General features: G+C 37.3%; 2 protein-coding genes across 3 annotated transcripts in view; both read right to left on the bottom strand.

Moving 5' to 3' along the window:
• Nucleotides 1–2,858: 2,858 nt before the first annotated feature.
• LOC129243697 (probable serine/threonine-protein kinase DDB_G0282963) overlaps nt 2,859–27,480 on the bottom strand; it is a 282,479-nt gene continuing 257,857 nt past the window's right edge. For both annotated transcript variants that reach the window (XM_054880905.1, XM_054880904.1), the window contains exons 6-9: nt 9,137–9,706; nt 8,988–9,054; nt 6,775–8,930; nt 2,859–4,686 (exon numbers count right to left, since the gene is read on the bottom strand). In XM_054880905.1, the coding sequence (XP_054736880.1) occupies nt 2,947–4,686; nt 6,775–8,930; nt 8,988–9,054; nt 9,137–9,706 (4,533 nt within the window). In that variant the 3' untranslated portion in view covers nt 2,859–2,946. The remainder of the gene's footprint in view (nt 4,687–6,774; nt 8,931–8,987; nt 9,055–9,136; nt 9,707–27,480) is intronic.
• Nucleotides 23,574–24,635, bottom strand: LOC129243698 (uncharacterized). The gene has a single exon (XM_054880906.1). It carries the CDS (start codon nt 24,503–24,505, stop codon nt 23,759–23,761), a length of 747 nt encoding a protein of 248 aa, XP_054736881.1. The 5' UTR covers nt 24,506–24,635; the 3' UTR covers nt 23,574–23,758.

Here is a 27,480-nt window from a genome sequence, read left to right as displayed (position 1 = left end):
TTTCTGTACTCGTATTTCAGCTTATCGAATTTTATATCTCCCGTTCTCCCTTTCGAAGTTAAGGCAATCGTTTAGTAACGTCAAGGCAGCGTAAGACTTGTTGGAGTTTTAGAGCAGAGCGGCGCTGATTTACTTAGTTTTCAGACACATTTTATGCAAGGTGGCACAAAATTACTCGTCCAATTTTTTTGGAATAGCTTTTGTACTAAATATGCGCAAAAAAGGTGGCGCAAAAGTAATCATCCAAAACGTTTTTCTTTTTCGAATAGCTTTTCTACTAAATATGCGCAAAAAAGGTGGCACAAAATTAGTCATCCTATTTGGGTTTGAATAATTTTTCTACTAAATATGACTTTCACTATATACAGAAATTCTGTAATACATACTTTCAAAAGTAAATCTATGCATGCACATACACATATACATGCTTGATGAGTCAGCCCATTGGAAGATTTATAATTTTTGCCAATGACAGTGGTGAACTAGACAACTGCAGTAAATCAGCAGACAAGTAATGGAGCGCATAAAGGCGGAAATAAAGATTTGCATACTTCCATTACTCAAAATCATTTTTTTATTTAGTACAAATGTTATTTAAAAAAAAAATAATGGATGATTAATTTTGCGCCACTTTGTATATTTTATGTGTAGATACATATTATTGAACCCAATTAAAATTTATAGGAAATAAGGGTCAGCCGCTAAAAAATGTTTGGTTGTGCCAGTTTTAAGTTTTCAATTTGACTTCAAAATCACGTTGATTTAATTTTTTTTTGTCGAAAATTAGTACTAAAGTGCTTTTAAAGCAACTTGATACTCATTAGCATTACATAGGGCATTAGCATTTATTCAGTTACGGAGATAATTCAGAAGCGCATTACTTACAGGAAAGCGAGTTTATTGCAGCGATTAACTGAAATACTAAATAAAAACATTTATATAATTCTGTTCATCTTAAAGCGCCCTGCTTTTAATCTTACAAGGCATTTCATTTCCAAATGAAATATATTATAAATTTGTTTAATATTACGTGTATATGTCAGGTTTCCACAATTATTCTATTCTTCTCTATTTATTGCCTATCCAATCTAACATTCAATGCTAAAGCTTCTACAAAAAGCACTTCGATTGCTACTAACACATTTATTCTATTTTCTATAACTACATACAAAGTAATGCCATCATTCAGTTTGCAGGCGCAGTAAGGACTGTGACAGAGAAATCGAGAACGTGGAAGAGACATTTTGCTGGGAATATTAAATGCACATAGAAAGAGTTACATTTCCACCAAAATTCGGCGAATGGACTGCATGAATGAAACTGCAATGTAGTTGAAGTGCAAAAAAACATGAACATTTGGAGCAACTGGTTTTAATATTTTTTGTTTTGTTTTAAAGTGCAATACAAACTTGAACAAAATCATCCAATAAGCTAACTAAGGCCCATTTATGAAGCAGAAGTATTAACAAAAAATCACCAAATTTTAGAACCCAGTAAAATGGAAACCGTAAAATTTATGATATTCGTGCGAAATGTATGCCTCCTTCTGTTAATTTTTTAGCCTAAAAAAATAAAGAAAAAAAGCCCAAACCAGGAAGGATTGTCCTCGCCTCAAAATTTTTAACTATTGAAAATATAATGTTTTGAGCTATACCAAAAATATTTGTCTCGAGACTTATGTGGAGAACGGAATGTTTGATAATGCTCAAAATATTATATTATATAATATTTGCATCGCACCTCAATTTCGCTGACTGGAAGTGACTGAGAGCAACAATGAGAAATATGTGTCACTGATGGATTTTCGCACTCATCTGTTATTTATCTGTGGTTAAGAGCAATAATAGTCTAAGTCGTAAACATTGCTTTTGAAAGAAATCCCTTTATATGACTGTATATTATACAGAAACAGATATGGTTTTATCAATAATACTTTTGAAAAAATTTTGTTTTTTTTAATAATTATTTCGCTATTAGAACACGGAAGTATTCATATAACAATTTCTTTTAAATCGACTTAAGCTGTTATTGTTATTGTTTGCATGCATAATAACGTCGTGATACAAGATCAGTTCACATTTTTTTCTTCAAAAATGAACGCAAAGTGCTAGTGCTCGAAATATTCGAAAGCTTTAAAAACTAAACGTTGCAGCGTAAATAACAGCTGCAATTCTTTTGAGGTCTAATTAGTTATGTATTTTTTAAAACAACTGCCTTGTCTAATTAGTTATGTACTTTTTAAAACAATGTGCACGAAGAAATCAGATAAAAAATAAAATTAAATGCTACAAAATTTAAATAATTAAAATATATTTTTTTTTCCAAAAAATGTTCTAATGTCCTGCAACGATCTCGATTTCTCTACTACTACTGCGTCTCATAACTATTTTATAATACCTTTCGCCTGTCCACTTGCCACGTTTAAGTGCTCTAGAAATTCACTATTTCACTTTTGTCTTCAAATAGTACACTTTATGATTTTTTAAAAATATACGAGCATTTATAGAAGTCATACTCGTCCACGCTTGCCACTTTAGTCGCTGTCTCTCGCTCTTTCTTTTCACTTATCACACCTTTTAACCCTTTTTGTTCACACGCCAAGCACTCATGCAGCCACTTAGAAAAGTTTATTTCTTAGCATTGCAGTTTTTTGTTTTTTGTATTAGATTTTTTGTTAGTAACATTTACAACTTTACGGCATAATTTATATGAAAGAAAAGTTAATCCAAAGTTAGTTATTCTACGTGAACGCAAACGTTTCCATGTTTTGGCATGCGCATGCGCGCGCCACTGCCATATTTGCCTCACTTTTGGGCTCGTTCGTTCAATTTGTTGGTTGCGCATATTTCATTTTTCAATTCATTCTTTTTTTGCGGTCGCCAGCATTTCCGTTACTTCCTTCTCATCAACACATAGACCCCACTCAATACTCTCTTTCACAGTCGTTTACTTCAACGCCTCTTTGGCGCGTTGCTCCCATTCGGCGCGACGCTGGTGTATGCCTTTAAATTCGCTAACGGTGGCTGAGCGTTCGATTACCTTGCTGTTCGTATTTATATTACTGCTGCTCGTGGAGCTATTGCTGCTGGCGCTGCTGTTACTACTGCCGGCGCTGCTGTTACTCTCAATCATCTTAACATTCAATGACTGTCGTTCGTTCGATTTGCTATTCTGTTGGTGGTGGTGGTTGTGATTATGATGGTGATTGTTATTATTTATATTGTTACTGTTGTTATTGTTGTTGTTGTTTAGTGTTTCACATGCAGTGGTTGGATATATTTTGCTAACGCTGTTGTTGCGCTCGATGGGAATGGTGCGGAAGCCGGCGACCTTGATGGGTGGCAGAAAACTGCGGCCGCTGCCGCCGTTGCTACTGATGCCGTTGGTTGTGGCGTTGACGGGGACGTTATTGGCGGTGGTATTGTTAACGGTGTGTCCGCCGGTGGTGTTATTACTATTTGCGGCAGTGTGATTGTTGTTGTTATTATTATTATTGCTGCTGTTATTCAAACTCAAGCCATTGGAAATTGTCGTGCCGTTGCCCACTACGGATTTCGTACGGAAATCAGCCAGCGAATTGCGATTGCTGATGCCATTGGTTAATTTGCCGCCACCAACATGCGTTTGCGATTCTATCGATGACTCAAGTTTCGGCAATTTATCGAGCTTTTCTTCGCTCGCCGATTGATTCTCCTTGTCGCTGTCGACATTCTGTTGTGTGGCGGCAAATTTCTTGGCACTGCTGGTGCTGCAGTTGTTCGCATGAATTTTGTCTGCCAACGCATTGATGTCCTCATCCTTGATTTTCAATGAGCGTCGTGCGAAAACTTTCATGAGTTCAGGTGTCGCATCGTCACGATTGCCGTTCGTGGCCGCCGCGCCTGCTTGCGTTGTAGCGCAGAAGGACTTCTTGCGCAACATCACCACACTTTCTGTTGCCGCCTTCTCATTCGTCTCTAGCTTCTCCTCCGACTTGGCGAATGACTTGCGATAAACCTCCTCCGTGATGGACTTTTTGCGCTCATTGCGCAACTCTTCGAGGCGTTTGTCTGTCTTCAGTTTCTCTTCGCTCATAAATAGTCGCTTCCGCTCTTGCAACGAAAATTTGTTGCTACTGAGCACGACCGCGTCTGCTGGTGTATCTGGTGCTTTGGTGCGCAACATTACGGTATCCTCGTTGCCAGTTGGTGTTGTTGGCGTGATGGCTACTATCGATTGCTGTTTCTTCACCGGACTCCTAGGCGGCAAGGCGCTCACCACCACATGCGATTTTGTTGGTGACTTGCAGTTGTCATTGTTGCTGTTGTTATTACCACAGCTGCTACTGTTCTGGCTCATATTGAATACCGGTTTCTGCTTGTCCACTTCTGTAGGTGATGATTTCTCTATTATCTCAACACTCTCATTACTCAAGCGGCGCAAGTTGAGATCATCCAGATTGGAATTGCGCTCGTTAGCCTCTTTGGTAACATGCTGCTGTTGCTGCACTTGTTGTTGCTGTGGTTGTTGATGCTGCGGCGACAGCTGTTGTTGCGGTGGCGAGTGTGTTTCACGTACGTTCTTGGCTAGTACTACATTTGCGCTCTTAGCAATGCGCGCGAGATCGACGCGGTTTAGTTGGATACGCATGAACTCGGGAACGCCGTCGTCGTTGGGAGTACTGCTACCACTCGTCGGTTCAATAATCTGCAGAAAAATTATGTATAATTTTTTGGATTAAATAATTGATTGAAAATGCGGAGGTAAGAATTGTAGACTGGAATAAGAAAGGAAATAAAAAACACTTTCCTCCATTAGACAAATTTTCATGCGGGGGGCTTTAAATTTGGTCCAAGTTATTTTACACTGCTGACGCTAACCAGAAGCAGACAATTCAGGAATTTATGGCAAGCCTTAAAGTTATTTTGGAATGGTCAGAGTTTAGCTGAGGTTGGTTAATCCTCTCAAACTCGGTCACAGAGACTTAGAGAGATGAACTTGTAACGTAAGTATATTCTCAATGCGATGTGTGTATACTATACGAGCGATTAAGAGAAAGTAATGTGCTCTTATTTCGTCTAAAACTATACTGTGCCGCGTGAAAGCAGGCTTTGGTATCAGGGCGCAACATTTAGCTGGCGAGTATCAGATGGCGGGCATCGTATTAAGTGAGTTTGTCCGTGACTACCCTTTTCGATTTGTTTCGGAGAAGATGCCCGAGTACGTGAAGTATTAAATGGTAGAAAAGTTCGTTCGGCAAACTTAAGAGTGCACTTATGCTAAGTAAAAGTTTGACATATGTTTTTGCTCAAATGAAGGGACTTTCAGTTTCATGTGTCTCCGAACGGCATATAGGTTTTTATGAGGAGCTTTTAAATAGCAGAAATACACTCGGAGGTTTGCCATTGCTTGCCGAATAGCGACCGCTATTAGAAAACCCTTTCCAGAATTTGGTGTTTTGATCACGAACCCTACCGAATGGTAGTCACGCATCAACCCAGTAATTATACATCAATGTAAATAGTCTAATGAGCTTCATTAGAGACACTGGAATCATAATAAAGAGTGACTAAAGTGGGAGCTTTATGATGAGATAAACACAGCGCAGTGAATAAAGATCCAGCAGCTTCGTTGGTTGGGCCATATCGTTTGAACGGAAACAAACGCTCCGTCTCCGGAAGTATTCGACACGGCACCAGCTGGTTGTAGCAGAGGAAGAGGAAGGCTGCTTATGCGTTGGAAAGATCAGGTGGAGAAGGACTTAGTTTCACTTGGTGTTTCCCACTGGCGCAGGTTTGCACGGGAAAGAGACGACTGGCGCGCTTTGTTAAACTCGGTCAAAATCACGTAAGCGGTTATCGCGCCAATCAAGAAGAAGAAGAAGAAGAAGAAGAAAGAGAGACTAAAGTCAAACTCGTGAAATCACTTCCACTTATCTACTTATCTAATGGGATTACTTGGAATAAAAACAAGTAAGGAACTAAAAATTTAATTTGAGCGGGCGTTTAATTTTTTAATGAAACAAACCCATGACAGTTATAGCTTGTAACATCAGAAGCATGGAACGATTTTTGGATATATCATATGAAAAGTGGGCGTGTGTTTATCCAATCTTAAAAATATATTTATGTCGGATTAAATTGAGGTAGGGAGTAATGCGTGTGAGTTTTATTAAGTCGTTATCGAGATTTACCCAAAAGTGGGAGTGGAACCGCCAGTTTTTCAGAATTTTATTTCCATTATATTTTTTTTTAGCCGCTTTCGCTTATTTTCAGGTTTCATTAAAATTTATTATTTTTTGCTCCAGTTATTTGACGAAAGGATGGACAGACGACTCCTCTCATCAATCTGAGCGATTTGGTATATATAATATGTCCAAGTTTACCTCCATTACTTTATGCTGTTACACATAACCGTAGTGAAAGCAGATCCCATTAATAGCTTTGAAACCGAACGGGATAATTCGACTTGCAATTTCTTTGAATACTTGCTAAATACCAGTCAACTTGGGTTGTACAGAGAGGATATAGATTGCTGATAGGCACTTTGGAGGAAAAATGTATGCGATATGAATAACGAGCGCGCCATCACGTACCAGAATCTCTCGCAATTCATTAAATCATGCTCTGTTTCTAGATTGAAACTGAAGCTATGCATATAACTTAATAAAGCTCATATCGAAACAGACAGTGACAGATTGGTTCACATTGCTTCACAGCCATATTGAAATATTAATAGAAAAGATAATGAAAAACAGTGTTTATATTCTGTTAATGCTCTGTTACATTCACTCACCTTTGCTGCAGCATTTCGTTCTTCACTGGCGTTTCGGCTGTTCGGTGGATTGTCCAGCAAGCTTGAACTTCGACGCGTTGTCTTGAAACTATGCGCTTTATTCGTCTGCACTACAGGTGTAGGCGCCGACTTCCTCTCCACCTCATTGTGGTTTGCTGCCAATATGTCCATGGAGGTGCGAATGCTACCACCAGTCACATTCACTTGTACCTTTGGTTTTTCGCGTAGTGGCACCGCAGCAGTGATGGGCGTTAATTTCAAGTCGTCGGTCGAAGTGGAAGTATCAATACTAGCATTCGAATCCCGCAAATGCAAGACCTTAGGACGCAGCTGCTGCTGCTCCATCTTGGCCACTTCTTGTGTCGGCGGCACCACAGCGACCAGTGATATTGACGAACCTTTCTTAGTGGCGTTATTCTGTTCAACAGATTTCTTATTGTTGTTGGCGCACACAGTCACCACCGCTGGTATTTCCTCCAAACTGGTGGTACTTGTGGGTTTGCGCAACACACTTATAAATGGTGACTTTGCAAGTAAATCATTTTTGGACTCAAGCTCATCGTTTTCTGCTACACTACTGCTGGGCTGCGAAAGCGCAACTAATTTGGTAGGTGAGCTCTTAACTACGACATTTTTTGAAAAGTTGTAGCTACTTGCAGTCAAATTGCCTGCCGACTCAGTGCGTGGTGTGGTGAGACGCACAGCTTCTTGCTCATTAACTTCAAAGCCCAAAGAAGTGCTGCGATCTGGGGTGGTCACTGCGGTATCCTTGGTATTGAGTGCAAAATCATTGTAGCAGGGCACACGCAAGTTAAGCGTTAAATCTGGCAAGCTGGGCATGTTGTTGTGCACAGCAGTAGTGGTTGAGTGCGCATCATCCTGATATGTGCGGAAACTGCGTGATTTCTCCACTAACTTACGCTGTTTTTGCTCTTGACTTTTGTAGGTGGACACATCGCCCGCAGTGTCCAGAGAGTTGGTAGAGTTTGCGTTGCTATTGCCGTTGCTGGCGAAGCGCCCCACTGAGTCGTTTGAGCGCGAAATTTTCTGCTGAAACGCGCTGAGTCCGACAATTTTTGGCTTCTTCTCAAAATGATGCTCCGACTTGTGTGTACTACTCACCGAGTTGACACTGGACGCGTGTGAGGCGGTTATTTCACGTATGATCGAAGTAGATTGAAATATCTCCTGCTGTGAGCATTTGGAAAGTATGCTGCTCGTGCTGCTGGCATACGATTCTGAAGTTGTTGCGGTAGTGGTGCTATGACTGTTGGTCTTGCGATCCAGTGAACCGATATCCTGCGGCATGTAGCGTTGGCGAGCGGCAGCTCCGGATTTGGGCTTTTGTGGTGATGTTGCAGGCTCCTTAATGTTGTTGTTGCTGTTGCCAACTGATGCCATGTTATGTGCATTTAACATGGCATTCATGCCTGTATTGCCGACTGACATAATTTCCCGCTTGATATCCTTGCGGGTTTCTTCGATATTTTGCTCGTAATTTAAAGCGCTACGCGACTTATCCAGCTTCGTCACACTCGAGTCTGGTGTCGATTTCATATCCATACAAGAAGTGGAAATTTGCATCTTAGATTTTGATTCGTGCTCACTTTGGCATACATCCATTGGAACCTCAACAGCAACGACGTCTTTGTTGTCGCTGTTATTAGTGTTGCTGGTGGGATTAGAACGCGAAACTGAACGCTTCGAATTGCGTTGGATGAGACGACGAAGGAAGCCACTTTCTGTTGTCTCAGAGCCTGTATTTGTTGAACTTTTTTCTTTGACTTTCTCCTTCTCTTTCTTAAGCTCTTGTTCACTGGGTGTGGGATCTGTAGAAGACTCTTGTGGCGGCTCGAAGAGTGCAGTTGCTTTGGCCGTAAGTGTTCGTAAACCAAACAAATTGGTGGCAGCGGTGATAGATGTGCTGCTGCTAGAGGTGGATGTTGAGATCGTGGACTTGCCACTCTCACTGCTTTTCTCAAGCTTTTCGATTTTCGAGCGTTTGACGTTCAGTATTTGCTCGTTGGATGATGCGGAGGACTTCGATTTCGATTTTAAGGGCGAAGTCGTCTTTTTCGAGTCTACAACATGTTTATCTAATATTTTAGTATTAACACTCGGTGGTAGGGAGCGTGTTTTGGCTTTCGCATCGGGTTCTATTAAAACAAAAAATATTTTAATTCTAATTTAAAAAGAATATTAATACGAAATACCTGAAATATCCAGTTGTACATTGCCAGCCATTCTCAGGTTATCCTCATTGGCCTCCGGTATTGAAGTCTGTAAAAATTGAGCATACATTGAATAATTCCAAAAACAACGCATTTGTATTGTAATCAAGTCTGTTTGCTTGCGACTTTACCTCCAGCGTACGCCGGTGTTGACGACTGGGACCCTTCTTCTTGGCTGGCCTTAAAGCCATTTTATGTTTGGCAGCTGAGTGGGATAGCCGTTGACATTTCGCCCCCAACAAATCCGGCTCATCTCGATTGGAATCGCTACCCAAACTGGCGCTCGATGAATGCCGATAAATTTCAGAGCACACCGATGTGGTTGAAACAGTGGACGAGCGTGTTATGCTGCGCCCTCCAAACGACGATGTCATCGAGCGTTCTTGCACAACCTCTTTGGTGCTAGTTGTGGAATTGTTAGCTGTGGATGCAGCTAATATCTCCTCGCCATCGCCACTATTCATGCTCAGCAGGCTCAATGAGGAAACCTCACTTTGATTGCCTGTGGCGGAGGGAGGTGTGGCAACATTATTGTGATTGCCGTTACTATGGCGACCACTGCCACTTGCGGCATGGTGGTTGCGATGTGTACGATCGGCATGCCTTTGCGGTGAAGCTGGACTGCGTGGCAGTCCCAGATCCTCTTCGGAAGCATCTTGGCGATTTCGATTGCGTTTGCGTAGCACATCGGAAAGCTCAGCCTGGAAAGAGTAGAATGAAAGAGCACAATTAGTGTTAATACTGGTAGCGTGAAACTCATTTGAGCTATTTGGGAAGTTGGTGTTTATGGTAGGGCATACCCATGTCTTCCAGCGAAAGACGAGACGTGCTCGCAAGCAACTGCGTCCTGTGCGATTTTCACCATTGCTCAGTGGTTTGATTTTCATTTTAAAAGGATTTTGTTTAAAGTCAATCATTTTCATTTTATTCTTTTATATGTATGTATGTGTAATTAAATTCCCTTCGATGCCTTAGCGCGTATTCAGGAAATCATAACGGTGGTTTAATCATTCAGTATTTATTAGCAAAACATTAAATTAAATCGATGGTCAATATGAGGCCAAAACCAAATTTTGTTGAGTTTTTCTCAATAAAACAATTTTTTACAGTTAATAATATTATGAGGAAGGATTGAGACCATTACTTCAGTGATAATTGAATTGCAAAAGAAAAAAGGAGCTCATGAAGTCACCTTGTAAAACACTCGTTTCGATCAAAACTATTCCTAATAGATGAACCAAAATACTAAACGATCCATTTACATAGAATCATGCCTCTACTGGAAAAAGTTATCAGCAAACTGAATTTAGGAAGTCTCGGAAATTTCGACCTTCATTTCGAAAAAGTCAAAGCTCTAAGAGACTGCAACTAAATAGTTAAAGAGTATTTAAGTTATTTTTAAAGGATGAACGGACTGGAGGCGCTTTTTCCGATAAGGTTTTTTTGACAGACCACGCGTAACTGCTGTCAAACCAAATACAGAATTCTTTCAGTATTCATTGACATTTCATTATGGTAAGACTTACGCCTCAATAGCGTTTATAAATCGTATAAAATCGTACGAAAATCGACGCTCTGTGAAAAGTGTTCATCGCGCGATCACGCCAACTTATTTTGTTCAGCGATGAGACACATTTTTGGCTTAATGGCTAAGCCAATAAGTAAAATTGCCGTATTTGGGCAGCCATTACGTCCATTGAAAACAACTGCTTGGTGGGGCCTATGGGCTGAAGGAATCATCAGCCTCTATTTCTTCAAAGACAAAGCTGGCGCCAATGAATGACGAACGCTATCGCGCCATGCTAAGCGGCTTTTTGATGCCGGAAATTGAAGTCGTGATCTCCAAAACATTTGGTTTCAACAAGACGGCGCTATTTTACATACAGTCCGTAAAATAATGGATTTACTGCGTCTTCATTTCAGCGAGCAATTTATCTCTAGTCTCAGGCCAGTGCATTGACCACCAAAATCGTGTGATATCACACCTTTGGACTTCTATTTCTGGGGGGGGTATGTAAAGTCTAAATGCTTTATAGATAAACCAACGTCGATTGAGGCATTGAAAGCTAAGATTACTAAAGTTATTTATGAGATACCGGCCGAAGTCCTCCGGTGAGTCATTCAAAATTGGTGTTACGGATGGCCGAATTACGGCGCAGTTGCGGCCAACAATTGAAAAGGATTATGTTATCTTAAAAAAAATAAATGTCATGAATGGTTCTACACAAAAATAATAAAGATTGCCTAAAAAATTTAAATTTTCACTGTTTTATTTCATTTTAAAATCCGATACCTCTAAATTGATCACCTTTTATTTCAAAGTTTCTTTGCTCAATCGTAAAGACCAACAGAAGCTCTCGTAAATAATCGAGTGCTCATAGATTTTGATAAATGGTTAGAGTCAATAATAGAGTTAAATAAAAAACAAATTATCAAAAATCAACGCAAATGTTGAATCAATTTAAACTGGCACCAAAATTGAACGGGTTACAAAATTGCATCCCCACAATTTTTCTAAAAATTCTGACTAAATTTAGTTTGAAATTTTGAATTTTTTCTGTTGAATTTGTAAAATTTGTTTATAGAGTTTGATACTTTAACATAGTTTTTGATTTTAGTTAGTACGAAGTAGATAAATATTGAAAAAAAAAATTAAGAAAAAAGTTAATAAAAAATAAGTACCATAAATGGAATATCGTGCTGCTATTATAGTGAACATATGTAAGTGAGTTTCCGACTGGCAATGATTTCGGCAATACTATACGGATCGTGTGTGCGCTTGATTTATTGGTACCTACAAATAGCGTTTGTAATTGTTGTTTTCTTATGCCATTTATTGCTTTCAGGAAACCTTCCTTTATGGAATAGTAGAAATTCACTAGCAAGGCTGAGATTGCAAATCAAAGATGATCGACACTCAAATTTTAAGTCGCAAGTAGAAACCTCCCGTGTAATCTTCAGCTCACTACACTCGCATGCTAAATTATACTTAACTAATTAAATTAACTATCAACTAAAATATTTTCAACTTCATCGGCTGCATCATCACACTTTTCAGCGTTGACATAAATTGTGGTGAATAATTTATTCTTTGAAACAATTTGGCGGAGGTTAGAAGCTACCTTTTTTCAAAAAGCAGTAGAACTCTACATAGAGATGTGTCCAATTGCATGTCACCACAATAATTGCTTTCAGCGAATCGACTTTTAATTAGAAGTTTTCTTCAGTCCGAATGAAAATACCCGTTAACTGAAATTTTAGTCGCCGTGAGTCGAGTTCGAAACCGCGGGAACGAAACACCAAATGATAGAAAAAGTTGCTTCTAGGCAAGCAATGGCAATCTTCCGAGTACATTTCTGCCATGAAAAAGCTCCTCATAAAAACGTTTGGTTTTTACGAAGGGGACATAAACTTGCAGGCCCCTTCATTTGTAGAAAAACATCTAGACGCACATCGCAAACAAGAGAAGGAGCTCGGCCAAAAAGTCAACAAAAGGGTGTAAGCGATAATTATATATGCACATATGTATCGGGTGTTTTTGTTTAGCTGCATGCGAACTATCGGTATGAAACCTCGGCCATTCCGGCGTTCAGTACGGCCTCATCGTCATGAGAAATAAAGGCAGTATCCAGGAACTAGGCCTTTCAGGTTGCCTCCATCCAATTCCATCGCATCAAAAAACAAAAAAAAAACATTCACACACAATCGTGAGGGACAGCGGAAGCTTTAAGGGGTTACATGGGTTTCGTCGGGTAAAAAAAGGCCTATTTTCAATATTTTTTTTTCTATGTAAAAAATTATTTATTTAATTCAAACTGTTTTCTGTCTTATAGATACATATTTAAAGAATAATTTCTGAAATTAAAAAAAAAAAATTATAACTCCTCCCTTGTGACGTCATTTCCAGTGACCCCTCGAAGAAAAGGTGCGTCCGCTTTGTCAGCATAACTCCTGACAGGATCATCGAAAATGAAAAAACAAAAATAAGTGTTTTAGTTAAGACCATAAACTCATGCTTGAACGAAGGAAAGAAAAAAAAGTAAAAATTGGAATTTTTTCCTACATTTTTCCAAAAAAATAAAAATTTCTGTCAAATTTGCTTGACATTTTTTTTTTTTTTAAATAGTTGTAATTGAAAAAAAATATCCTTCGTCCAAGCACGAGTAATTTGTATCTCGAACACCTGTGTAAAATTTCATCAAGATCGGTTGAGTAGTTTTCGAGAAAATTTGATAACCGACTTTGAAAACACGGTTCCGAGAAAAACGCGTTTAAAGTTTTGAGTAACAATAAAAGTGGCTTGGAGCGCACACATTCCCGAAACTATTATTCGGATCGACTTGAAAATTTAGGATAATATTCTTGAGATGTTGTAGAAATTAATAAGCCAAACAAAAAAAAAAAATCGATTTTTTGAAGCCACGAAACCCATGTAACCCCTTAAGGGAGACTGGAAACTAGGCGTTGCCGGCTCCCAGCTACGAAAAATGGAATACTCGAAACTCGTCCTTTTCAACTCCTCCATCCACAATCGACACGAGGGATAACGGAAACTTTAAGGCAAACTGCAAACTAGGCCTAACTTATTGTTAATTTCTTCTACAAGAAATATTCAATAAATAATGAAAACGAAGAAAAGTGAGGTTTGGTAATCATCATAAATCGTTTAACGCCAGAACAATGTTTCCAAATTGTGAAAACTGAAAAAAAAATAAATCTCTTTGCAAAATCTATAGAGCACTGGCGGCATCATTGGTCCTTATTTTCTTCGAAATGAGAAAGAAACTGCCGTTACAGTGAATGGCGAGCCGTACAGAGCGTTTAACAATAGATTACCAACACCCGATAGTAAAAAACAGAATTTTAATAATTTCTTATATACGCTGTGAAGCTTTTTCTTCCATATAAGCACATGTTCGGAAACCTTTTATATGGAAGAAAATTCTGAGCATTGCAGCTTTCAAGCGATTTTAAACTTAAATTTTATTGAAAAAATTATAAAACTGCACACCCAGAAGTTTTTTAAAGATTCGGATTAAAAAACTGAAAATGTATATCACAATTTGTTGGAACTCTTAAAAAATGTGTGAATTTTATACAAATCTTGCGACTCTGATTTATGAGGTTTTTGTTATATTTACTATACTATATATATTATAAACTATGTTTTTATAAAATTTTAAAGAAAAAAATGATGCATGAAAATTATTGTGAATATTGTAAAAAAGTGGCTTATTATAACACGGCTAAATACCTGGGTATGAGTATGGGTATCTTGAGACCAAAGAAAGATGGAGTGCTTACGTAACGAAGAGAAGAACTTGATATTAAATTCAGAAACATGTATTGGCTTATGGGTAATCGATCCGCTTTATCCACTTAAAATACTTTACCATAATCAATTGCTTAAACCAATTTGGACGTATGCGATCCAACTGTGGGGATGCTTGCGCCAGCAACATAGGTACTTAAAATCCAAAGGTTCCAAACTAAAGTTTTGCGATGCGCTACTAACGCCCCCTGGTAGGTACGCATAAGGAACCGTGAACGCGATCTCGGCATAGATCCAGTTGCCGTCGTGATTCGAAAAAAATGCCCTATCTCACATGAATAGGCTATCTCATCATATCAACAGCGAAGCCTCAGCCCTCACCGACCAACACAAATGGTTTGAAAGGTTGAAACGCAAAAAGCCGCACCACCTCATGCAGTAATCAACTCCTGTCTAAGCATCATCATATTACTTGTATTGTATTATACAAAAAACAAAGAAAATTGTTCGTTAATTTATTTATTGTTAACTATTGTCGAAGAAGGAAAAAACATTTGTATAAATATGCAAAAAACCTGTTGGCAATATTTATTAACAATCTCACAACATGAAAATATATCTGTACTTTTGCCTAAGGCGGCATAGTAAACACAAAACACTGTGAAGCCGTTTTTCTCGGCATTTTGGTTTTTCGGATTATGGCACTCTCGCAGCAAATGAGCGATATGCACTTACATATGTAGGTATATTGCAGTTCGAAGCAGGGCGCAAGCAACATTAATGATTTATATGTGCTTATATATCTCATTTTAAGACCAATACGGAATGGAGAAGATTTTGCAGATAATATGTGTGTATGTATGTATGTAAGTCGATCGGTCAACCAAATCGTTCACAGCAAAGGATCAAATAGAAAACAAGCAAAAACACAGTGACCGACTGCCGATGCAAATAGCAGAAAGTAGAAATATTTCAGCTGCATTCAATGCAATAAATACAAGTTTACACATTTTTTTTTGTAGTTTATTGAACCCGGAATACATTTGCAGTGAATTTTGCAGAGTAAGATGCTTTTTAAATAGTTTATAATAGAATTGATCACAACATATTGCTAAAAATACATCCGATTGGAATATAAGTATAAATTTGTATGTATGTGCATATGTATGCAGGGAGTTTAAAGACCTTTTCATAGCTGAATAAAAGATTTCTTAAAAAAAATAAGTGCATCCATCCAATAAGTATTGCTATATTTTATTACTATATCAATACATAGGCAATTCCTAAATCTCCATATGCTCGCATAGTTCATTGGAAATCCACCTTAAAATTTCACTAGCACCGTTTCTTAATTTTACTTAATAACATTTGGCAAAGTCTTTCTTACCGCCAATGACTGCCTGAGGTGAGTGTTTTGCACTTTTATGGCGCCTGCATCGCCGGCCACCATTATGACACGGCTCGATACGAATATCTTTCCACGTTGCAACGCAATTTGCAGACAAAAATGGCAATCAAATGCGCAATTTCAAAGGCAAATTGATTTTCTGTGTTAATTTGCTGTTTTTTTTTGTTTGTTTCTTGTTACACTCGCGACTACGAGCATACGAGTATATGGTAGATATGTATGTATATGTTTGCCACCGACAACCGTTATACACGATGTATGTTCACTAAGGCACGTGCTATATGCAACTAAATGCACCGTACGGCGCTGCACAATAGGAAGCTTAAGATGATTTTCCTTTTGGCTAAGTACAAATTACCTACATACTTATGTGTGTTATGTGTATGTATGTATGCAGATATGCATACAAGGAAGTGCATAACCATCGCTGCCTGCTAGCGGCATAACACCAACAAGAACAATGATGACGACAGTCCATCTGTGCAACATCAACTACGAATTAGGGGAAATCGTAGGCAGGCATACAGGCGTAGCTTGATCCATCTACACATGCGAACACATTAGGTTGCGCTAGGATAATCCGCCAGCATATTATATAGCTCAGTACCTACTCACACACACACAAGGCAACAAAAATAAACACAAAATCAAAACAAAACGCTGATGTTGCAGCAATACTGAGGAGTATGCAACCATCCCCGCAGTCAAACCTATTAATTCTGAACTATGTAAAACGAGTCCATTCAGGGTGATAGAGGTAATGCCTATATATCCATGTTGTAATGCTCAGGAATAGCAAGTTACTTTAGAACAAAACTAATTTTCAAAAAAAAAAAAAAAAATGTTACAAAAAATTAAATCAAAGTGGTTTTGAAGTCAAACTGAAAACAAGACTAACTTCAAACAAAAAAAATTAAATCAAAGTGTTTTCGAAGTCAAAATGAAAACAAGACTAATTTTCAAAAAACAAACAAAAAAAACACAATTAGATAACAATTAAATCAAATTATTTTCAAGTCAAAATGAAAACAAAACGAATTTTCCAAAAAAAAAAAACAAAAATTAAAATTGTTTTCGAAGTCAAAATGAAAACAAAACTAATTTTCAAAAAACCAAAACTTAAAAGAAAAAAACATAAATCAAAGTGTTTTTGAAGTCAAAATGAAAACAAGACTAATTTTCAAAAACAAAAAAATTAAATCAAATTGTTTTTGAAGTCAAAATGAAACCAAAACTAATTTTCAAAAAAAAAAAAAACAAAAACAAAAAAAACAATTAAAAACACAATTAGTTAACAATTAAATCAAATTATTTTCAAGTCACCAAGTGAAAAAAACAAATTTTCCAAAAAAAACAAAAATTAAAAAAAAATTAAATCCAAGTGGTTTTGAAGTCAAATGAAAACAAGACTTATTTTCAAAAAAAAAAAATTAAACCCAAGTGGTTTTGAAGTCAAAATGAAAACAAGACTAATTTTCAAAAAAAGTAAAAAATAATTAAATCAAAGTGTTTTTGAAATTAAAATGAAAACAATACTAGTTTTCAAAAAAAAAAAAAATTAAATCAAAGTGTTTTCTAAGTCAAAATGAAAACAAACTAACTTCAAACAAAACAAAAATTTAATCAATGTGTTTTTGAAGTCAAAATGAAAAGTTGGCTCAAGCAAATATTTTTTAGCGGCAGATATTCATTTTTACAAAACATAAATTGTATTAAATAAAAAGTTTGGCGCGGGTCGATTTTGGCGCCCTGTGGCAGCCATTTTGTTTTGGTGACATCTGTCAAATCTTTTGTTTATTATTCAGTCGTTTATGCCAAATCATCATGGCAAGTTACACGATTGAACAGCAGGTTCAAATGATAAAACTTTATTATCAATATGAGTGTTCATTAACGCAACCGTTGCGCGCATTGCGCCCATTTTTCGGTAGGCGTGGTGGCCCTTCCTATTTCTTATGGCCCATATTGAACTATATGGACCTAGACGACATGCGGTTCCAGCAGGACGGCACTACGTGCCACACAGCAAACACCATTTTATTCCATTTCAACATCGACCCGCCCTTATTGCAAAACCCTTTATTATGTATGTATCTACATCTAAAGAGGCGCAAAATTAATCGGTTTAATTTTGAAGAATTTTTTATTAAATGAAAAAAAAATTATTTGAGTTGGGACATCTTTATTTTGACCTTTACGCACTCCATTGCTTGTCTGTTAGTATACTACAGCTGTCCAGTTGACAATTGCCATTATAAATCTTCTGATATATTAGGAAAAAGGAAATTTGGGAAAAAGATTTTTGCGTAAAATGTCCCCTTAAGAACAAGCATAAACTTTAAATTGTTTGATCGATACTTTGCGAGATATCGACCACTCCAGTCATCTACCGAGTAAATAATGGATTTTATTTTCTCCAAACTTATATTTTGTTTTCACAACTCGGAGGTTCAAGTGCCAAAAATTCAATTAGAGGCTAAACAAATAACAAATAAAAAGAAAAACACACATCGCTTTGAGTTCCAAGCCACTAAATCGCATGAAAAAAGAATAAATCAGCTGCTCTACTGCTATCACCTTGTATGGATGCGCCTTTTATGTACCTTTGTACCAGTTTTCTTTGCAGCTGAATTAGTTGCTCTGCTATATATTCTCAATGCTAGCAACTGAAATGTATTTTTAACATTGCCTTGTCCTACGAAATGCCAATTGTAAGCCGCTGGCTCAGCTTCAGAGTAGTTAACGAACTAGTCAGCGCCAGTATTAGCCTTAAACCAAGTAAAAACTGCGTTAGTTAAAGTAGTGGTGCATAACACAGTGCAACAAAATTATAAAAAATATTTAATCAGAGGTGTCTCATAGCATTTTTCCGGTAGGTTATTGGAAATAATAAGCCACATATTTTAATAAAATATTTTTTTTTTATGCCGCCTCCAAGTTCACATTTTATTTGAAATTCGGAGATATTGTGGCAAAATAATATCTGAAATCATCAAATTTTGTTTAAATATTTGTAAGCCTCTTTTTTGAGCCATAGAACTTCGAAAATGCACTTTCAATTTTTTATTTTATAAGAAAAATGGGAAAAAATAGTGCATTTAATATGATTTTATGCTTAAAAATTACATATTGTATCAAATTTAAATATAAATTATATTTTTTTTTTCTTTAAAGACTATCTTATCCTATCGTTAGTACATCGGTTGATTGTTCGAATACTCTTTGAAGTAATGAATGAACTCCATCAACATTTACGTATGTTCGTCTAATGCTCATAATACGCATCTATAACCTATGATGCAACCTTATTTTTTAGAACAATATTTACTTTACATACATCTCGATTTCCTCATTTCGTAACTGGTACAACTATAGTCCCTCTGCAATTACTCTTCGTTGACTTGTTCCATCAAATACCAGTTCACGAATTAGACCGTTTGCTGTACAGTTCGGCTTTTCACTGCACGTATACAGTTTGCAAGCGTAAGTGTGTGTGCAGCACTCAAATATTGTGTACTTGAAGATGTGATACTGCCACAGCCGATGACTGCTCGTTGTTGGCACTGTCAATGTCAGTCATCACCGCTATTGCCGTCGCCCCCATAGCTGCTACACATTTGCAGCTACCTAAGCCTATCTACTGCGGCATTGATTTGCCTGCACGCCTGAATGCTTGCACAACCTTGATTTGTTTAGCGAAGGTAAACCCCGCCAGCCACCCGTTCAAGGCTCAGCATTTGCATTGTCTAACCAAACTCAATCAAACTATACCTCCCACTGCCGCCTACTGCCTCAAGCATATGCAGGAACTGCGTTATTTCGGTCACAGATATCATACACATTTATGCATTTTCCTTGGCAATTCCACATCGTTCTATCCATTGAGTTCCTTCCACTTGAACATTTTTCTTCCGATTTTACACGGATGTAGGTTTGGCTGTATGTTGCCACTGCTCGATGCTATCAACGTCAATATTCTTTTTGAGTATAGCAATCAATGGTGAACACAAGCACGACATTGACGACGAAGTTGTTACCCTGTAGGAATGAATCGAGGCAATAACACTATAAAGTAGTTGTGATGCCCCTTATTACAAATACTTCCCTTCCAGTTTACTTACTAAAGTCCGTGATAAAATAATAGCACCTAAGATTTTGACCAATTTTGCCTGGTTTTCTTTTAAAATTTTTGTATGAATAAAATCCTTTTTTCATGAGAGTATAGCTCGTAAATACTGTTTTTTATAAAAGTATAGTCATTGTCTAGCAAAACCTATACAAATTCAGGTTTAGACTTTATACAAAAATTGGAATAATTGCTCAAGCCTGCCATCACAACTGCACTGTTTTTAATTCGAGTTTTTAAAAAATCCAGTTTTATGCCATTTTATGGCTTAACTATAATACTAAGTTCATATTTTACGAGAAATGGCTGTTTGTGAGTGAAGTGCCTGAGTTCGAATACTCAGAAGATATCGCATTTTTAACATTAACATTTAGCATTAACACTTTTCGTACAAAAGTTTGCCAATTGTTTCTGGGGCGACGCTCATAAATTTGCTCATTTCTTATAAATTCAATGCTGCTAGCAAAATTTCACGGCAAGCCAAATGTATGTTGCTGGTGAAATTTCACGGCTCTGAAATACTAGCCTTTATTGAATTTTATATTACTATAATAAAGTGCAAGTTTGAGGTTGTTAAAAACGGTTGCTTGATAATTCTTTCCCTGGCGGTTTTGAGCATAAAAAATGGAAGAGAAAATGCGCAACATCATCAAGGAAAAAAATTATCAAATTAATCTAGGAGAATTTCGAGCCACTTCAAGCTTGCACTTTATTATATTATAATTAATTACGTATAATTTTGTCTAGAAATTTTGAAAGTGTAAAATTTTCATGACTACTGGACAATGGTTAAAAATTTTGAACACAATTCCAACTTTGACTTATTTTTTTTATGCAATGAAATATATTTTTATGAAAGTAAACCAATTAAAATCATTAAAAAAATATATAGCCAAGCCTTATCAATATGTGGCCTTGTCACTTACTGTATTCAGAATCACTATATCACTGACTGTGCATGAGAATCGCTGTGGTGAAAATGTGGCGGATATCACCTCAAGTATGACAAATTAAATCTTTTCACCATGATATCCACCTAACTGCTCAAAGGCTATGTACAAAATACTGAAATTTAAGATGCAATTGCTAAAATGTATGAGTTTCGTAAACTAATAAAAAAGTGCCCTTCGAAGGCTAGCAGAATTTGAGGTTGAGCCAGCATTTTGTATATTCCTGAGGACTTCTGAGTTACATCTATGCAAAAGAGTGTAGAGGTTTTGTTTGATTGTTGTCTGTACTGCTATATTTAATTCTTATTTTGCTTTTGCTTATTCTTCAATTAACTTTTTTGTTCCTGTAGAACAGTTTCCACTTACTTAGTTCTTGAGTTGAGAAAATTTGTTACCATCAAAGTCTTCTTATAAATGTATGTAGTACGTATAGTTGATGTCACCAAATTTCCTACAGGATACTTTCTGGTTTTAGCTGCACTCACAAGTAGGAATTCCCTTTAGTTGTATGCAGCCACGATGACACATTGGCTGTATTTATGCTCGGCGATCGACTTTGACACATTTGTCACGTGCTACTTTGCGTTTTACAGAATTAGTCTCCTTGAAAATGCTTGCTTTTAGTTTTTTGCCTTTTCGTTTTTGCGCTAAGTTCCCAATGTTACTTGAACGGGAATTAGACGCCAGGTTAACGACCTCAAACATTAATTACAAACACATTAAATGGATCTTCTGCGTCACTCCATAAATTCTGGGTTTTCTTGTGAGTGGGTGAAGTTCAATGTGCGCTGATTGTTTGTGTTCTCTCATGATAGAAAAAAAACTATATTGTAAGGATACTCGGTACTAACTATACGAAAGTCACATCCGTGGGCATATGGCGACTGATGTATTACACCCCATTTAATGCGTTGGGAATGAAAGAATTAAGAGTTGAAGAAATTGTGAGACTAAAAATGTTTTACTATTAAAGTTGTTAGTGTGTAAATTCAAAAGTACGGTACTAAAATAGCTAAAGAGGAGAAGAGGATGCATTCTAAGAAAAAGCGAAGTTGGAGCAAACGAGAAATTTCAGCATTTTGAATACTAAAGAGGATTGAGTGGAAACCAATAAAAAATAACCACAGTGAAATCTTGATGTAACGAACCTCATCATGAAAGAAAATTTCATATAAATTGTAGACATTTTATGTATGACAACTGAAATTTTAGTTCTACAACTTTTACATAACGAGTTTTTAACTTTATATTTATAAATATAAAGCAAACAATTAGAGTCTAATTTGAGCTGTTAAGTAGAAGTTTTTATTGAATTCAGGGAGGAATAAGTGTTTCAGCCTAATGTGGATAAATGTATATACTGGGCCTGGAGATCCACTACTATCCATTAATAACCTCAGACAATGACTTCCCAAAAACGTAGACGCCCGGCAAGTGACACAAAACCACGACTTGGAATGTGTACCTGGAATATTTGGATACTCCATAGAAAAGGTGCCTATTGAACTACTGGGCACCGCAGGTGCAATGGTCGGTGCACGAATTCGTTATAGGATTCGTGGTTAGGAGATTCCGACGCTTTACCTTCAGGTTTACCCCGGATAGTGAACGAGTTGCAACAATCCGCATTAAGGCCATGTAAGTTTCAGCCTCTGATGGTAGGGAGCGGTTTTATAAGTATCTGAAACTATGGTATTTAAATTTTATGTAACGACTTAAATACTAGGTCAGGTTAGGTTAGGTTATACTGGTTGGCCGGCGCCACGCAGAGACCATTTTGGTCCATAGCGATACCAGATCAGAGTCCTATTTAGCGAAAATATGCATCACTCAAGATGCGCGTTCTGTTCGCAAATTTTAGGAGTCACTCAAGTTCCAGTTCAGGTATAGATTCTAGCCTTTCACAGCTGAGAGCACCCAGGCAGCATAGTCTAGACTTTAATACTAGTGTGCATATAAAACTCATAGTTCGTCCAACAGAGAGTGACCGACTTTGTCAAGCAGCTTAACGCAAGTTTGGTATTAAAAAGCTGCAAATCCAATTTTGCTTAGATAAGCCATTTCTCATCACATAAATATAATATAAGAGAGTTGTTTCTTCTTCACAAGAAATCGCTGAACATTACAGCAGAAATATATCGAGTCAGATCTACCCTGCAGTGAACTGTGAAGAGAAGGACAGGGTGATAGATTTTAAAAATAGAAAAAAGAGGCGGAAGAGCTTGAATTGCTGACAGGTAGATATGAAGGCCGAAAATTCTCGCAAAAAAGTAAGTAAGTTCTTGCAAAGGAAGAAACAGATGCTCGTGGAATCTCAAGTGGAGTAAATGGAGTAATGGAGTAAACATTGACGAATAGCAACGTTATAAATCCCCACAATATTCAAGAACGATGTTCATATTCGCCATTCGATAGTGTAACGGAAAAGCTGTTCAAGGCCGGAATCGTGGAGCTGGTAAGTGGCTTGTGCCGTCAACTAATAAAGATGTGGTCGGATCACAGTTTCAACAACACACTGGTTCCAACGAGATTTCAATTCATGAATTCCATCCTTGAAGTGAGAATCTGGAAAGGCTTCTAGTATATTTATTAGCCTAATAATCCTTTTTTATTGAGAAATATCTAAATTTCTACATTTTTTAGACTTTTTGATACGATTTTCTATGAAATTTAATACATTTTTATGCAACTATCTTACATAAAAGCGCATTTTGGAATCAGCTGATCTCAGCTGTGGGCATTTCTTTAGAACCAGCTGAGGGTGCTTTTACCATACTCATGGATCTCTACAATGGATATGACATAACAACTGTTTGGTTTTGACAAATATTGCTATATTTTTTATATTTATTTCGGTAATGAGAAAAAAACTTAATTCCAAAGCCAAAATACACAACCAATTGTAATTGCATTGAAACTACCACAAATTACGGAAAATAGAAATTACACGAAATAGAAATTTTACTCTTCATAATTAAAGTTATTAAATTATTTTAGTTACGATGATTTTTCAGATTTTTTTGGTAATGCGCAAAAACCAAAGGTTGAAAGGCAATCGCACTCGACGGGAGGTAGTGGTTTGCCGAAGTATCTGTCACACTCGGAGAAGCTGGGATAGGGTGTGCATACTTTTAGGCAATCTGACGGCGATCGGAAGTTGTGACACTTGAATTCGCATTTCCTCGTCCGACAACCTGGCCAAACGATTTTCACACATTTTGGATGTACACTATTGGGGCATTGCTTTGCAATTTCGCATAGCGACGATGGGGGAATATCCTTTCGTTCTAGTTTACGTCGCTCCGGCAGTGGGATATCGAATTGTTCATAGCAACAAATCGGTCGTTTCATTATTCGCAGTTCTTCAAATTCACACCAAGTCTGCTGATATAGTTTATTCTTCTCCGACGGCGCATAATACAAATCGTCGAAACGTGGATGCATTTCTATACAGGGATTCACACAACATTCGGGATTGGTCAAATCTGATGGCTTGATTTTTTTTTGACAGGGTCTCGTTTTTCTTTTAGCCGCCAAAGCTTCCTCACTGCAAATTGGGATTTTGTATGGTTTGCATTTACGTCCAGGTTTTGGTTTGCTTGGTCCTTTTTTTGATTTCTTTGGTAGTATGCAACCACCCACAGTACTCGAAAATCGTAACGGTTGCCCACATGAAGTAACTAATCGTAAGACGGGTTTCACGCCACTCAGAACACAAATCCGCAGTCTAGTTTGCAAAGCCATTGTGGTATTCAAGAAATTTTCAGCAATAATTTTTTTTTAATTTAAATTTAGAGAAATGCCAAACGGATTTTAATTAATGAAGAAAATAGAAAATATTAATTTACTAGCATTTTAGATATGTAAAAAATGTTATAAAAATTTATTTTTTCATGATGAAAGATGCTTAGCTATTTGATGATATTCATTATTTTGTAGAGTACTAAAGTGGATAGGAGCAAAGTAGCGAAATTCTTGTTTAATGACGTGGATCTTAAATCATATTGTTGCAGAAGACTTAACAATACTCTGCTGAATATGAATTTGGAAGCTAGTAGACCAAAACGTAGTGCTGCTAAGCAAAGTGCAGCGTAAGGGTACTAATCGAAAACCACTTATTTATTAATTATTTGATATATCGAGGAAAATTTTAAATGGTCGACAGTTAAAGAGGGGGTAGGTGGAAGTGGAGGGGGCGTGTCACTTTGTACCCCAATTTTTTAGATAGGACATGAACTGCCATTTCTCAAAATATACAACCTATAACCACCTAGATGGCCTAAAAGTTCTTTAGAAAAAGCGCAAAAAATACTTTTCGCTTCTTTTGAATAAATGAAGGCGCTAAATTTACTGAAACCGTATTACTCACTTGCAATTTAGCTAAAATATATCATTTTAATTAATTAAACCATTCCCTTTTTATTGCATTTTTACTCTAACGTTACATGACCGATGGCGTTAACTCAATGAGCTATTAATAGAGCTTTAGAAAATTATCATAAAATTTACTTCAACAGCATGATTTTTGATAAGCGTCAGTATTTTTGCACAAAACTCCCTTTCGCATGGGTGGCCTTCGGTCGCACTTCAAAAAAATAAACAGCTCCTACGCTATCCCCAGTATTTTTAGGCAGAACTCCTTTCCGCGGAGGTGTTTTTATTATAAAATAAATTAATATTAAATAATAAAAGCATTTGTATACAAAAGCGTGACCTTTTGGCAACGTGTGTAGGTGAAAGACGTTTATTTCGGCCCACCCGTTTCGACGCAATACACGAAATAAAAGCGGTCTTACAAGAAAGCCAAGCCGATATATAAAAACTATATTACTATATATGTAAATACATACAAGCTGTAGTGACAAGTCCTTGTAGTAAATCCGGGTCGTTCCGCTAACGTAGAACTTACTGTCGGCAGAACGAAAGAGCACCAGTTCTCTTGCCTCGCTTGCAAAAACCAATTAGTGTCAATAAATATGCTTGCCATAATGGAAAATGTTGTAAGTCTCGTGAATCAACTTGATCTTGAAGCTAAGATAGCAGTGAGTTCGCAAGCAGAGGAATGCAGAATGGAGATTTGGGTTCATATTTCGGAGCACTTCACAATTTTTCTTTTGACTCGGTGTGGTCGACTTCCAAGCAACTCAGAGTGCAAAAATTTATCACACAATGAATTCAATAAAATTTGTCTACTATCTTGACAGAAATAGTTAGAGGATGCCCCAAGGTCGGCATTCTTTCGCCACTCCTCTGTGGTTTAGTAGTCAGACCTTCTAAGGACTGGATAATCTGAACTTTGACCCCAGTGTGAGAGGCCTTAACCGTATTCGATCGGGTCCAAATTACACCATTTCAAAGTCATATTCTGTACTTGCTTTTATTCGCTGTTTTAGTTCGACCTTTGTTTATCCATACACTCTAAAGCGGTTATATACCTCCCTTGTGCTACTTATTATCATATGAGGTTGTTTGTAGATTTTCTTTTGAGTCTGGCGAAGGATATGGGATTTGCAATTATTTCTGTGACAAGAGGGTTTGAGTGCGATTGGCGTCGTGTGCTGTGTGATGTGACATACCCTATGATCTGAAAGTACCGGGAATGTTTAAATAAAACAAAACAGAGTTAAATTTCATTTTATCTCCTTCAAAATATGGCCCGTCTGAAGCAACACACATGTGCCCACGTTTAACCCAGTCCTCCATGCACCCCTGGTAGGCCGACGAAGGGATGGCCTTCAGCTCCTTTGTCGCATTCTCTTTGATCTCCTCTATCAACTGATATCTCCTTCCACGAAATGGTAACTTCAACTTGGGGAACAAAAAGAAGTCGCACGGGGCCATATGAGGGGAACACGGTACTTGCACGATGGTATTTACTTGGTGTTTGGTCAAATAATCCAGCATCCAAAGTTGAATGCTTACTTTCGAGAAAAATATGAGAATTTCGATGTAGTAGCCAATATAGGCTTCTGAGTTTTATTCCTAGAGCCTTCCGTTTAATGAAAATATGGGTTTTCCATGTTAGGTTGCTATCAAGATGCATACTGAGATATCTTGAGACGTTGGCTTGGAGGAAAATTCTGTTACTGAGCTGAACGGGTGGGCAAGTTTTTCGATTTAGTTTAAAAGTGACTTGGGAAGATTTTGTTTCATTTGTCTTAGTGCGCCACTCTTTCAACCAGTGAGTTATTTTATCAAGTCCTTGTAATAGATTTTGGGAGGCCACATGGTGGTGAAAGTCAATTGTGAGTACGGCAGTGTCATCCGCAAACGTTCCAACTATTGTTTCTTCAGAAGCTAGTAGCTGGTATGTGTATAACAAGTATAGGATGGAGCCCAAAATTCTGTCTTGGGCTAAATCAGCTGAACTTTCACATAGTTTCGATTTCTTGAATCATGAATTTAGTATGATTTCAAATCATATCGGCCTAGATTTTTCTTCCCCAAAGTATTACTTAAAAATGTTACTAAATGAATTCCGTAACTAAATTCTAAGTATTCTTTCTCTGTACAGTGTAAGAAATATTCATTTTTTTTATTAAAATTTAAATTTATTCTTTTGCTAAGAATGACGCCACTTTTGCTATTTTCAAAAGAATGGGTCAAAAAGAATTTCGTGTTTTAATTTTACATTGGTTCAGGATGGGGAAAAATACCCTTCAAGCGAAGTGGCTTGAAAAGTGTTATGTGACTCCACTTCATAAGAAACAACAATAAAA

The sequence above is a fragment of the Anastrepha obliqua genome, chromosome 4 (assembly GCF_027943255.1).
Source record: "Anastrepha obliqua isolate idAnaObli1 chromosome 4, idAnaObli1_1.0, whole genome shotgun sequence".
NCBI lineage: Eukaryota > Metazoa > Arthropoda > Insecta > Diptera > Tephritidae > Anastrepha > Anastrepha obliqua.
The sequence above is the reverse complement of the archived record's forward strand: the minus strand, read 5'-3'. Positions and strand labels throughout refer to the sequence as shown.